The sequence below is a fragment of the Saccopteryx leptura genome, chromosome 12 (assembly GCF_036850995.1).
Source record: "Saccopteryx leptura isolate mSacLep1 chromosome 12, mSacLep1_pri_phased_curated, whole genome shotgun sequence".
In the NCBI taxonomy this organism is placed as follows: domain Eukaryota; kingdom Metazoa; phylum Chordata; class Mammalia; order Chiroptera; family Emballonuridae; genus Saccopteryx; species Saccopteryx leptura.
The window spans coordinates 37,901,024-37,914,126 of record NC_089514.1 but is presented as its reverse complement, the minus strand read 5'-3'; the positions used below and the strand labels follow the sequence as shown (position 1 = coordinate 37,914,126).

Genomic DNA, 13,103 nt, shown 5'->3' with positions numbered 1-13,103 from the left:
CTTATTATCTGCAACAGCATGAATGAACCTAGGGAGTGTTATGCTCGGTGAAGTAAACCAGTCAGAGAAAGACAAATATATGACTTCACTTATATGTGGAATCTAAAGAACGATACAAAAACAAACAAATCAGAAAGAGACTCATAGATACAGAGAACAGACTGGTGATACAGAATGGGCAGGGGGTGGGGAACTTGGTGGAAAAGGTGAAGGGATTGAGAAGTACAGCTTGGCATTTACAAAATAGTTACAGGGATGGAAAGTCCAGCTTAAAGAATAGAGTTAATAATATTGTGCTAACTATGTGTGGTGTCAGGTGGGTACTGAAAAGATCAGGGAAGCACTTTGTAAAATATATGATTGTCTGACCACTATGTTGTACACCTGATACTAATACAAAAAAATATATATTAAAAGTAGAAAAATAAAAAGAATACAGGTGAAAGCAGACAGTCAATGATATGAGTCAGCACAGTGATCGCAGTGGAGAAGTGAGGAGAGGGGTGATTCTGGATATATTTTGAATACAAAGAGGGTCTGTGGAAGAAGCAAGTAGGCCGTGACAAAGGATGGACTCAAAGAGATACTTTCCCAAATTAGAAGAGCAATGTTGCCATTTGTTGACAAGGAGAAAACTACAGAAGGAGCAGGTCTGGGGGGAAAGATCACGAGCTCGGTTTTTTTTTTTTCTTTTAATTTATTTATTGATTTGAGAGAGAGAGAGAAATATTGATCTGTTATAGTATGTGCTGCGACCGGGGATCAAACCTGCAACTTTTGACATCGGGGCAATGCTCCAACCAACTGAGCTAGACAGCCAGGGCAGGGGTTCCGTTTTGGCAACACTAAGTTGAGATGCCTACAAGACGGCCAAATGGAGAATCTGAGTATAGCCAATCCCTGGGTTAAAAATGAGATAGGTTCTACAGATTTAAAACTGTTTAAGTATTTATATGCACAGAAAGGTAAAAATAAATACTATGTTAAGACAAACATCTGTCTAAGTTGCATTTAATAGATCAATGTACCTGTTCCAACTTATATACAAATTCAAGTTAAAAACAAACCTACAGAACCTCTCTCGTTTGAGACTCACAGACTGCTTATAGTCAGCTGGACATGCAATCTGGAGTCAAGGAAGATGGGACTAAAGATACTAATTTGGAAGCTGTCAATGTATAATAATATTTAAATCATGAGATTGGATGAGATCATCTGGGCTCTAAGGAGTGACTACAGATAGAAAGAATGGAGGATTAAGCCCCAGGGCACTCTAACAGTGAGAGGTCTGGCAGATCAGAAGAAATCCACAGGAGCCTGACAAATCAAGACAAAACAAAAACCACAGAAGAGTCTCATCCCAGAATCCAACTAAAGGAGATGTTACTGTGAGAGGGTGGTCAGTTGTGTTAAATTCTGCTGATGGCTCGCGATGAGGGCTGGGAAGGATCCATGGATAGAGACTTTGAAAACAGTGGTGTTGGAGTCTTGGGCGCAAAAGCCTGGTTTCAAACGGATTCACAAGACAATGGAAATCTAGAAATTTGAGACAGTAAATTCATTTGAAATAGTGTGCTTTTATGTTTTTATTTTTTTAATTGAATTTACTGGGGTGACACTGGTTAACATAAATATACAGGTTTCAGGTGCCCGATTGTACAACACCTCTCTGTACAGTGTATTGTGTGTTCATGCCCTGTTGGTCAAATAAGTTTTTAAATATGATATATATTATAAATATATGTTTGCTTGCTTGTGATTTGTATTGGGTGTGGGGGACAGGCTGTAAACAGGCCAGGTCGTTGTAGCCCAAGGCTTAGTTTTAAGATTAAGCTTTTCCCGACACGTTGACTGATTGCATGATCTGGGTGGTGCACTCTCATGAGGAATCCAATTATGCCTCAGATAAGTGACCTTGTATCAGAGACTTCCTTATTTGTATATTGGATTAAGGGTTTTGGGTTTCTACACTATAAAGTGGGGCAGACCAGGAGCTTGCTCTCAGTTCCTGCTGTCACGATTGTAGGGGCTTCCCTGACCCCTTGCCCTTCATGGGAAAAGCTGGTTTTCTGCTTTTCCCTTGGCTTCTCTTGTGGCTTGCCTGTCTTGGTGAGACACCAATAAACAGGATGGCCCACCATCCTCCGACTCCGCCATTTCTTTACCATCTGCCCGAATCCAACGGGAACCTGCCTGTGAATGGCCAGGGTGGCGGCTCCTGGCCTGACACGCCCTCAAGTTCAGTCTTCATCCACCACCATTTATCCCTCTTATATCTCCGCCATTCCTCCCCCTTGGTTTATAGTTTAAAAGGTGACATGGAGCTACATTAATGACTAATGGTATAATGTTGTTTTAGGATATATATATTTAATGGCATAATGCTGTTTAGGATTTAGGTATAAATTTAGATGCCATTTAAATATATAGAAAATATTTAGGAATATGTGGGAAAACCTACAAACATTATAGGTCCTTAGGGAGCACTCTTTCTCTAAGAGAGAAGTCAGAAGCACATAGAGAATGCGGTACTTGGCCAAAATTGCCCAGCTACTTAACAGCGGAGCCGGAGCTAGAATCCAGGTGGGCCGATTCCCAGCTCAGGGCTCTTCACACTGTACCAATTTGTTGGCCTTCTTTCATTGCAGATCTGAGTTTTGTGAATTAGCAAATGAATGCAAGAAAACCAGGGACTCTGTGCTGTGAAGGGTATTTTGTTCATTTACTTTGACAAGGGTAGTTCAGCCTCAATAATTTATGTAACTTGATAGTATACACAGGAGAACGCCCTATGGTGTGTTTGGGAAAAGTAATGAATTTCTTCTAAATCAGCCTTCCATTTACTTCCCTGCAATTAAATCTTGGTGAAGAAGTGGGGCAGGGCTACTGGGGGTCAGGACAGAGGGAGAATGACGAGGTGCCACCAGAATGAACCAGCTTTCACTGTGAGATCCCCAGGTAACTGGACCATTACTCTTGCTTTATAAATTTGTAGATGAATGTGTAATTCCTGACTCACTGGCACACTAATATATTAGTTTTAAATTGTGATATTAAGTAAGCTGGGGAGGCTTTAAGTTAATAGTACAATAAAAAAAGCTACTCTATTGTTATGTGTTGTTTCGAAGCAAATAAGAGTCTGGCATAAGTATACAACTTCATTTTTATATACTCCATGAAGTTTCAGTGCTCTGTGTAACCAAGGCTCTACCTGCACTTGATACGCCTCTCTCAGGGTCTGACATGGTGAAGTGGCCAAGAAGGCTTGAGCCCACCTTGAACTTAGTTTTGTTCCACTCTTCTCCTTTTGTCTGGGTATGCTTTCTGCTTGTATGAATGTTTTTCTTTTTGTGGCCATTCTTTAAAATGCTATAAACTGTTTTTAAGAATGTATGTGCTCTGTACCGAACTATGTCCTCCCAAATTCATATGCTTAAGCCTTAAACCCCGATGTGATGGTATTTGGAAATGGGCTTTGAGTAAAATTAGGGTTAGATGAGGTCATGAGGGTGGGGCTCTCAGGATGAGATTAGCGGCTCTGTAAGAACAGGAGGAGACAAAGAGATCGCCTTTCTGCCATGGGAGTCTCCAGTAAGTGGCTCTCTGTAAGTCAGAAAGAGGTTCTCACCAGGAACCCAATTTGCTAGCACTTTGATCTTGAACTTCCAGCCCCCAGAACTATAAGAAACGGTCTGTTGTTTAAGCCCCGCAGTTTATGGCATTTTGTTATAGCTGTCTGAGCAGACAATGCTGTGAGCTTCCCGGAACTGATGAATCTAAACCATGACCTGTTCGCTAAGACAATCCATTTATTGGTCCTGCAACATATCTTCCAGGTGGAAATCCTACCAAAACTCCTATAAAAGGAAGCACATGAGGGTATTGCCACCTCTACTGCCATTTGCAGGTGGGGAACTTTTATAAGACACCACACTGATGGGAAATTGAATGCTAGGAATTTCTAAATACACTTTTCAGAATATTAACCTATGCAGATAACAGTCACCAATACTAGTCATTTCACCTAAAAGAACTAGTTTCCAAAGTCGTCTCGGAATTCTTTGTTTTGTAAACATGTTTACAAGGACTACCACATTTTTCCAAATGGAAATGACTGTCGTATTTAATACTGGATTGTCCTTTCTTGAGACTGGATTTATGCTTCATAATGATTATCTACTAGACACAGAAATAGCATATCTGTAACTCAAAATTGTTACCAGAGGCATTTAATAGAATCTTGCTTAAAAAATATAATGATTTTTCATCTTTATTCTCCCCCCTTCAAAAGGTTTCACTGCTCCTGATGTTTAACGTTATGCAAAGACGTGTTTCTGCCAATGAATATCACCTTATGGTTATGCTTCCGCGAATAGCCTGCTGTGAGCTGATAAAGGGATTAATGCAGCCAAAATTCTTAATCTGTGAAATTACAAATTAAATTCTCATATTAAAAATACCACCCTGAGGTATTTTTTGTGGTTTTAATTCCCCTCTGGTGTTCTGCATACATTGTGCTTGTTAACGATGGGGACAAGGCTGTCTCTGCTGGCAGCCTGCTCCCGCGTGATAATGTGCAGGCATTTCCTTACTGATAGAAACTGGATTCAACCGCCGGCTGATAAACTAAGTGGCGAGTGGGTAATAAGTCCATATTAACAGAAAAGTACGACTACAAATTCAGAATTCGTAGACCATCAAAATCTTGGCTTAAACGCAATCATGGAGTCAGATGGGATTGAGATGTCACCAAGGATGAGTGATATCAAGTTACAAGTTATACTAAATGGGGAAACAAACCATATGTTTCAGTTTGATGAGCCATAAACTAATAAGCCCATTTGCATCTTTTTTTTTTTACAGTATAAAAGAATGTGTCACCAATTCATTATTTTTCCATAGGGAGTTCCTCTTTAATTCTTTCTTTTAAATGAGGATAGATGTTTTAATGGTCAGTGGGTAGAATTTTAGAAAGGAAGTAGAGCAGAATATAAAATAAACATAAAATGTTAAATAAGATTTACAAAGTAGAGGGAGAGTAGTGAATTATATATCTATAGTCACTTTAGGGTAAAGAAAAGTAATTCAAATTAATTGTGGGGTCATAAAAAAAATTAGGGTAGGCATACCCAAAAGCAACTATTACTTATGACTTAGAGCCAAAGTAAAAAGGTTACTGTTGTCAAGGAGACTCTAATACAGTAGAGGAAAAGTCTAAAGTCCAAAATATTAAAGAAATAACTATTGTATGTATGTCCACGGCAAGTGATGTAGACCCAAGGATTAATAAGCATATTATAAATAGCTATGAATGTATGCAGTATATATTTTTTTCTTGTGACCGAGACAGAGGGAGACATAAAGAGGGACAGACAGGAAGGGAGAGAGGAGAGAAGCATCAATTCTTTGTTGTGGCATCTTATTTGTTCGTTGATTGCTTTCTCATATGTGCCTTGACCGGGGGGCTACAGCAGACCAAGTGACCCCTTGCTCAAACCAGATGAGGCCACACTCAAGCTGGCAACCTTAGGGTTTTGAATCTGGGTCCTCCACATCCCAGTCCAACGCTCTATCCACTGCGCCACCGCCTGGTCAGGCTGCAGCATATTAATTTTAAGGCGGTCAGAATGAGAATGAGAAGAAATATCTCTAACTGGCATGTGGAAAGAATGTATCACCAATGAACAAAAATGTTCTTACTGCAACAGTGTTTTGCGAAATTTCACAAGAATTCTGTTTCACACTTTGGAAGAAAGAGGAGCTCCTCCCAGCCATAAATCCTCCCCCAAATATTTAAAATGTAATTGAAAGAGGCTGTGTAAATATGAACACTTTTGTAAAAACAAAACAAAAACCCACCCAGGAATGTGTTTTGTTTTAAGAGACCTAGAGAAGATCTGTCTGTACGAATACCAAGAGCATTTGTAGTTAAAATGAATTACGTGTTCAGTTCTTCCTTGTCAATTCAGTGCATTAGCCAATTGCCAACTCTATTTGTCAGCTCACTGCATAGCAGCCCTTTTTAAGGTGATTGTTACAACCAAGATGGTCTCTGAGAATCAAACAGAAATAAATCATTTCTCCTCTGTGCTGCAGCCAGTTAAAAAGTACCATATGCATAAATATGTAAATCATATTTTCCCTTTCTTTTATGACTGCTCAGATCATATTTTTGGACGCTCACATAATCAAATACAAAGACAGGCGGCTGCAGACTGCAGAGCAGAGATAGCAAAAAAAGGAATCCATTTTCTTCCTGTGTCTGGTAAGCTAGCGTGTGAATGGCAGGATTTCACTAACTATATACACGCACTACCCCCTTCCCCTGTGTCCTCTCTCATCCTCTCTCTCTCTCTCTCTACACACACACACACACACACACACACACACACTGTAATTAATCTCTCTATATGTATGTCACACATAGATGCTAAAAGAATGTCCCTGCTTTGATTGGATGTTGTGTATCTGTCCTACTCACTATCGGTCAGTTCCCATAGCCGGGGGGGCAGGTCACTGAAATACTCATGGCTCAGGGCAGCCTGTGCCGACAGTCTGTTCTTTGGGGAACATTGTAGGAGCTTGGAGGCCAGATCCTCTGCATGATTCACATAGCTGAGCCTGAAAACACAAGCACAAAAGAGAGAAATCAGACCAAACATGAAATGCCACTAATTAAGACCTAAGGCTTACCCAATTTTTCTGTACTTATTTATTCCTGGCCAAGAAAACAAGTTTAATTGCCTGCTGAAAATAAACAGAGGCTGAATTCACGTTGGTTCTTAAGAGCATCTTACTCCAAACTGGCTTTCACTCTTGTAATCTTAGTCTCATTGATTTAAAATATTCCTACTCTAAGCAAAGGGTTGATACTTTCAGGCTAGAACTCGGTCCAGAGGTTGAAAGTTACAGATGATAATTTATCAAATAGTTGCCAGAATCTGTTCATAGAATCTATGTACTGTATACACATCTGGATGCATTTATAAGAAAATTAATGCAAAATAACTAGGAGAATTAAAATGAAACTGCTATTAAATTCTCTAGTTACTAAAGTTACTTTTTCTTTAAGAATTCACATTTTCTTATATTGAACATAAAATTATCAGCATAAGTACACTGTCAAATGTCAACGATCAAAATATTAACGTGCAGATTAACGAAGGGGATATGCTTAGACCATATGGAGCTGAATCAATTCAAGATGACCTTTAAAACAACAGTAGAGAGAAAATATGTGTCTCAAGATTACCAAAAAAAAGCAGAGGAGTAAAGTCTTCCATGTGGTACAGTTTTCAGATGCGTAGCAGACCACACAGCCCAGCCCAGCCTTGCTTTCCACGGAGTCTCTATCTCACTGCTCAGTGCATTAAAGCCTGGATAATTAATATAATAATAATAAACGTATTCCTAATAATGGCTACCATTTATGGATAGTTGAACATGTGTCGAGCACTTTTGCACTCTCTAGTTTAAGCTAGTCCGATAAGGTAGTTCTGTCCCTAATAACAGAGGAACCTAAGTGGGAGTCGGAGAAGGCTATGGGTTGCTTAATTATCCAGAATTATAACTCAAAAATGGTTAGGGGTATGTAAGGTATAGCATAAGGACAATAGTCAGTAATACTGAAATACGTAACGTATTTTTCCATGTATTGTATAAGACACACCCTGTTCCGAAAAATTTGGGGTCTAAAAAGTAGGTGTGTCTTATACAGTCATGTGGCATTTCAAATGCCATAGAGGGAACTGAGGACGAGGCAATAAATGAAGACAGTGATTCATCATCAGACACAGATGAGGACAAGCTCATGGATGGGGGTTTTGACAGTGATGAGGAGTTGTTTGTATTTTATAGTGAGTAAAACTTCAATTCAATAACTTTATGTAATATATTTTTTTTTCAAATTTTGGGCCCCCAAATTAAGGTGCATCTTATAAATGGGAGCGTCTTATACGTGGGGAAATACGATATATATAGTGCCAGGTGGGTAAGACTTATTAGGGGGATCACTTCCCAAGTTATACAAATGTCTAACCTCTATGCTACACACTTGAACCTAATAGGATATTGAATGTCAACTATAATTGAAAAATTAAAAAATAAATTAATAATAAAAATAAAGTGGTTTGCATTTGCCATTGTTTCTAAATGCTTTTACCCCCAGATTCCAGTGTTTCTGCAACAAGGTGCAAGAAGTAGATTCACAGGCACCCAGAAGACTGTGAACCAACTTGCACCTGCCAGTGGGTGGGTATTTGTTCAAAAGCCCTAAAGCTACTAAACACACAATTAGCCAATAAACATCTTTCCTCAATGGCCAGCTCTCCCCAGTCCTCTACTATAGGTATGTTTTAGTATTGATTTAAATTTGTTATGAGGGAATGGAGGATTGGGAGTAGGGAAGAGGAAAGGAAGCAATGAACTTGGGTAGAGGAAGAGAAAGGGAAAAGAACAAAGAAAAATAGTACTCCAAAGATCCAATTTAAGAGATCATCTCTCTAAGTCTTCACACATGAAGGTCCATTGTTGGGTTCAGTGTTTGGTGCAATGGCAGCTAAAACTGATCAGTGAATTCATTTTAAACGTCTCTGTGTAACAAAGAGAAAACTGTCCACAGGAAAAAGAGGCATTGTCAAGATGCTTTATAGCAGCGGTAGTCAACATTTTTATACAATACCTACTGCCCACTTTTGTATCTCTGTTAGTAGTAAAATTTTCTAACCGCTCACCAGTTCCACAGTAATGGTGATTTATAGTGTAGGGAAGTAACTTTACTTTATAAAATTTACACAGCAGAGTTACAGCAAGTTAAAGCATATAATAATAATTACTTACCAAGTATTTTATGTAGGATTTTCGCTAAGTTTGGAAGAATAAATCTTTATAAAACAACTTACTATAGTTAAATCTATCTTTTTATTTATACTTTGGTTGCTCCGCTACCGCCCACCATGAAAGCTGGAACGCCCACTAGTGAGCGGTAGGGACTAGGTTGGCTACCACTGGTCTATAGTTTTTCCCCTTTCCTTTAAGAGGGGCCAAGGACATCCAAATTATTCCTCCCTCTTCCTAAGACAATCTCACTATTATAAACTTTTCATTAATATTTTTAAAATATCAAATTCAAAGTTTGAAATAGGTAGACTTGATAGTAAAAAACCACTTATATTGAATATATAGTTTATATGTAATCATAGTGAAAAACACATTGGTATCCATTTTATGTAGCCTTGATAAAAGAGAACAGTGCCAGGTTGAGATGAGATCTGAGTTTTAGTCCTGACTCTGCTACATTCACTATTTCAAAGAATTACCGTATTTTCGCTCCATAAGAAGCACCTTTCCCCCAAAAAAGTGGAGGGCAAAATGCCTGTGCATCTTATGGAGCAAAAAATATGGTAGTATTTTATGGAATATTTTAACACACCATTTGGTTCAGAATATTTTTTTTTCTTATTTTCCTCCTCAAAACCCTAGGTGTGTCTTATGGTCAGGTGCGTCTTATGGAGTGAAAAATACGGTATATTTGTAGTTGTATCTTTGCTTTTGCAATAGATTGCTGATCACATTTAAATTTTATACATATATACCTAAATATAAAGAATTCACTAATATAAGACAATCTCATTTCTCATCTCCCAAATTCACTAAACTTTAATTGGTGAAACAATCAAAGGCTTATTTGTGAAATTCAGTTTATGCACAGATATATAAATTATATATATATAAATTTTTAATTTAGAAAGTTTATTATTTTCTCACTTGCATTTCAAGAACCACTTTTATTCTCTCTACATGCGTTTTCAACATCAGAGTTTTTGTCATTACCAGAACCCTTTTTTGAGTTCATCTGAGTTGTCTGAGATATGACATTTCCAGGATATCTATGTGGAAGTTTTACCCCAAGCCATAGGCGTAATTTATCAGAATGTAACAATGATTGTGGCTGTTGTTTGCAATTTCTCATTGTGATGGTAGATTGTTAAAACTTCTCTCTTGTAATTCCATCAATCTTTGTTTTATTAAACTGAGTAACTGAATGCAGAATAATCTAGCACTGTTATTTCTTCCTGGTAAATAAAGCCATTAATCCTTCTGTAGTGACCATTTTTCTCTTTAATAAAATTTTCTGAACTAAAGTTCATTATTTATCTCATATTAAGTTAATGAATTCAGTTTTTTTATTCAATATTTGCTGGATATACTTTTTATAACCCTCTTTTAATTCTTTATATCCATAATTTTAAGTTGTCTCATAAATACTACATAGCTGGGTTTAAAACTTTTTCAATTAAACAATCCTCATCTTCTAAGAAGAAAATTTACCCATTTGCATTTTATGATTGCCGATATATTTAAATTACTGCTACCATTTTAATCTTGTATTCTATTTTGACCTGCTTTATCTTTTCTTTTTCTTCTTTCTTTTGGATTGAATTCTTGAAACCAGCATTTCCACCTTCTCTTTTAGAAGTTATCTTTCATTCTATTTCCATGTGCTTAGTAATTACTTCTAACCTTTTTTTTTTTTGCATTTCAATATTTACTTAGATGGTTAAACTCTCACACTGAGTTTTTACAAGTTGAGGGATATTTAACTAGTTATTTCTCCCCAAAACCTATAATTATACATCTATACAATAAGCATATATGATTGAATTAATATCCATACACAGCACCTTTTAATCAATTACATAATAAGACAAACTGTTAAGGATTCCAATATAAAACCACACAGTTCAAAAGGAATATAAAATATTAGCTATATGTTCACTAGCAGAAACTAACTTTTCTTTTTGAGGGCATATTCCATATATCTTGCACAAGACAAGCAAAATATTTTGCTAAAAATCCTTTAAGAGCTCACTCCCATTCTCTTTTTTTAGGCTCTCTCTTTTAAGTTGCACCTCAAAGTGCAAACATTACATTAGTTCCCAGACATTTTGTTTGGCGACAGGAAAGATATGTGCTTCGGTACAATGTGGGTTTTACATGAACTTTTCTACCAGAGGTTTGTGATTTTCAAAATGGAGATTTTCATAACTGCACAAAATGAGATTTATAGAAAGACATTAAAAAATCATCATAAACTTGGTCAAAAGCCAACAAAATCAGCAGTTACACAAACCTGATGTCTACTGTTTTAAATATGGGAGCTATAAACACAAAAGTAGCAAGCAAAGAGCCACAGAAGCCCTGCTATCAATGATTAAAATGAACGACAGGATAAACCACAGGCAATTACACTGATTTTCGTAGTTTCTGGGATTTTAATTCTGTACAATATTAGAAACATATAAGTACTGTGCTGGGTATTTCACTATGCGATCTCTCTAAATTTCTTACATTTTGATAAGATTCTGGCATGGAAACAGATTTGAAAAAGACATAACTCAATACTGCATGGTTTTAGGAAAGGTCAATTGATAAAAATGATAAGCATGTTTTAAATGCTGAACAGCAAGAATCTTTTGCTGTTTCCAACTAGGCTGATCATAATCCAAACACAGGGGCTGAAATTCTGCCAGGCTTGAGCCCTGATAAAACTCCTTATCAATGCTCCTACGAACGCTTCATTAGACTTATCATTCACCAAGCCTACATTTTGGCTAATCGTTATGATAAATTGGTTCCTGTCTGAAGTCCATTTCTAGGCAATAATATCCGCAGCCCAGTTTTACTGACTGCCACAGTAATTTCTGTGACTATTGGTATCTCTGTAGTGCAGCTGGATTTTAGGACAATACTTCTTCCAATACATGAGTTTGCTTGGTTTTTAAAGCTCCACTCTACTTGTGTCTCATGAACTTGAACACATGGTCATACTTCATTCCACCTTCAATAAATGCTAGGGAAAAAAGTATTAGAGCTCCCCCAAGGCCTACAACACAATGATAACAATACAACAACCAGGTTCTTCAAGAAACCTTATTTTTTACAAGACAGAACCAGTCATCAATAGCCTGGTTGGATGGCAGTGCAGAACCTGACACCTTCTTTGTCAACAAGATCTGTTATAAGTTGCCTCACACAGTCTTCTGTTGAGGTAAGGCCACACATTTTAAGTTCCTCTATAAATTTGTTAAAGGTCGTACTGGTTGGACTGTCTTATGCCTAATGTCACAAGAGTTGGTCTGTCCATTTGAGCCATATTAGTTTAGTTAAGAAACACTTTATAGGATTACAAAAGAACTGAAATAGTTCAATACAGAATAAGGAATGATGTAAAGAAACTGAAGTCTACTTCAATATACTACACTTGAAATTCTCAGTGCTTGAGTGTGAGGTTGGGAGGAATAATAAGTAAAATGAATCTTCTAGCAAACAGCAACCAGCTCTTTAATTCGGTAATGAGGTGATAGAAAGAACATTCCCGCAGGTTTAGCCCATCTAGGTCAGAACTCTTGTAAAATATGTTCCTGATTTTAACTCAATCCTCTTGTGTCCTAGTTAACCCTTCTACGGAGCCTGTTAGTGGAACAGTAATGAATTTTTATAGTTTCACTTCTCTATACAGAGGTTATACTGTGTTCCTAGTAATAATCTCCACTGCCCACAATAAACTTAATACATACATGAGCAAGAATTCCACTGAACCACCCAATAAGTGGTTAGTGGTGTCCTCTTTTGGGGTAGGTTGGTTTAGTGTTTGTTTTTTTTTATGTCTAATTGTTATTCTAGACTATACATCTCTTTTTAATTAAAGTGTAATTGACATACGATATTGTATTAGTTTCGGGTGTATAACATAGTGAGAGTTTATTTATATACCTTACCAAGTGATCACCACAAAAAGTCCACTATACATCTGTCATTGGATGGAGTTATTGTGATATTATTGACTATATTCCCTATGCTGTACTTCACAAGGATATCAGAAGAAACTTCCATACTTTATACCACTGCCTTCAGTTCTCAGTTCTCCAAGTGAATGGCTCCTTAACTTTTTAACATTTAACTTTAACTATTTAGAGTTAAGCTTTATCTTTACCATCCTGTCAAACAATACAAGAACACTGGAACACTTTAATTCTGATGACACCAGCCCCATCTCTCACATTGTTATAGTTTAATGTTTTATTTCTATTTTCTATGCTTTT

The 13,103-nt window shown here is 37.2% G+C and overlaps 1 protein-coding gene across 5 annotated transcripts in view; it reads right to left on the bottom strand.

Moving 5' to 3' along the window:
* CDK14 (cyclin dependent kinase 14) overlaps nucleotides 1-13,103 on the bottom strand; it is a 621,136-nt gene that overhangs the window by 92,088 nt on the left and 515,945 nt on the right. For all 5 annotated transcript variants that reach the window (XM_066353824.1, XM_066353828.1, XM_066353826.1 and 2 more), the window contains one exon: nucleotides 6,482-6,621. In XM_066353824.1, the coding sequence (XP_066209921.1) occupies nucleotides 6,482-6,621 (140 nt within the window). The remainder of the gene's footprint in view (nucleotides 1-6,481; nucleotides 6,622-13,103) is intronic.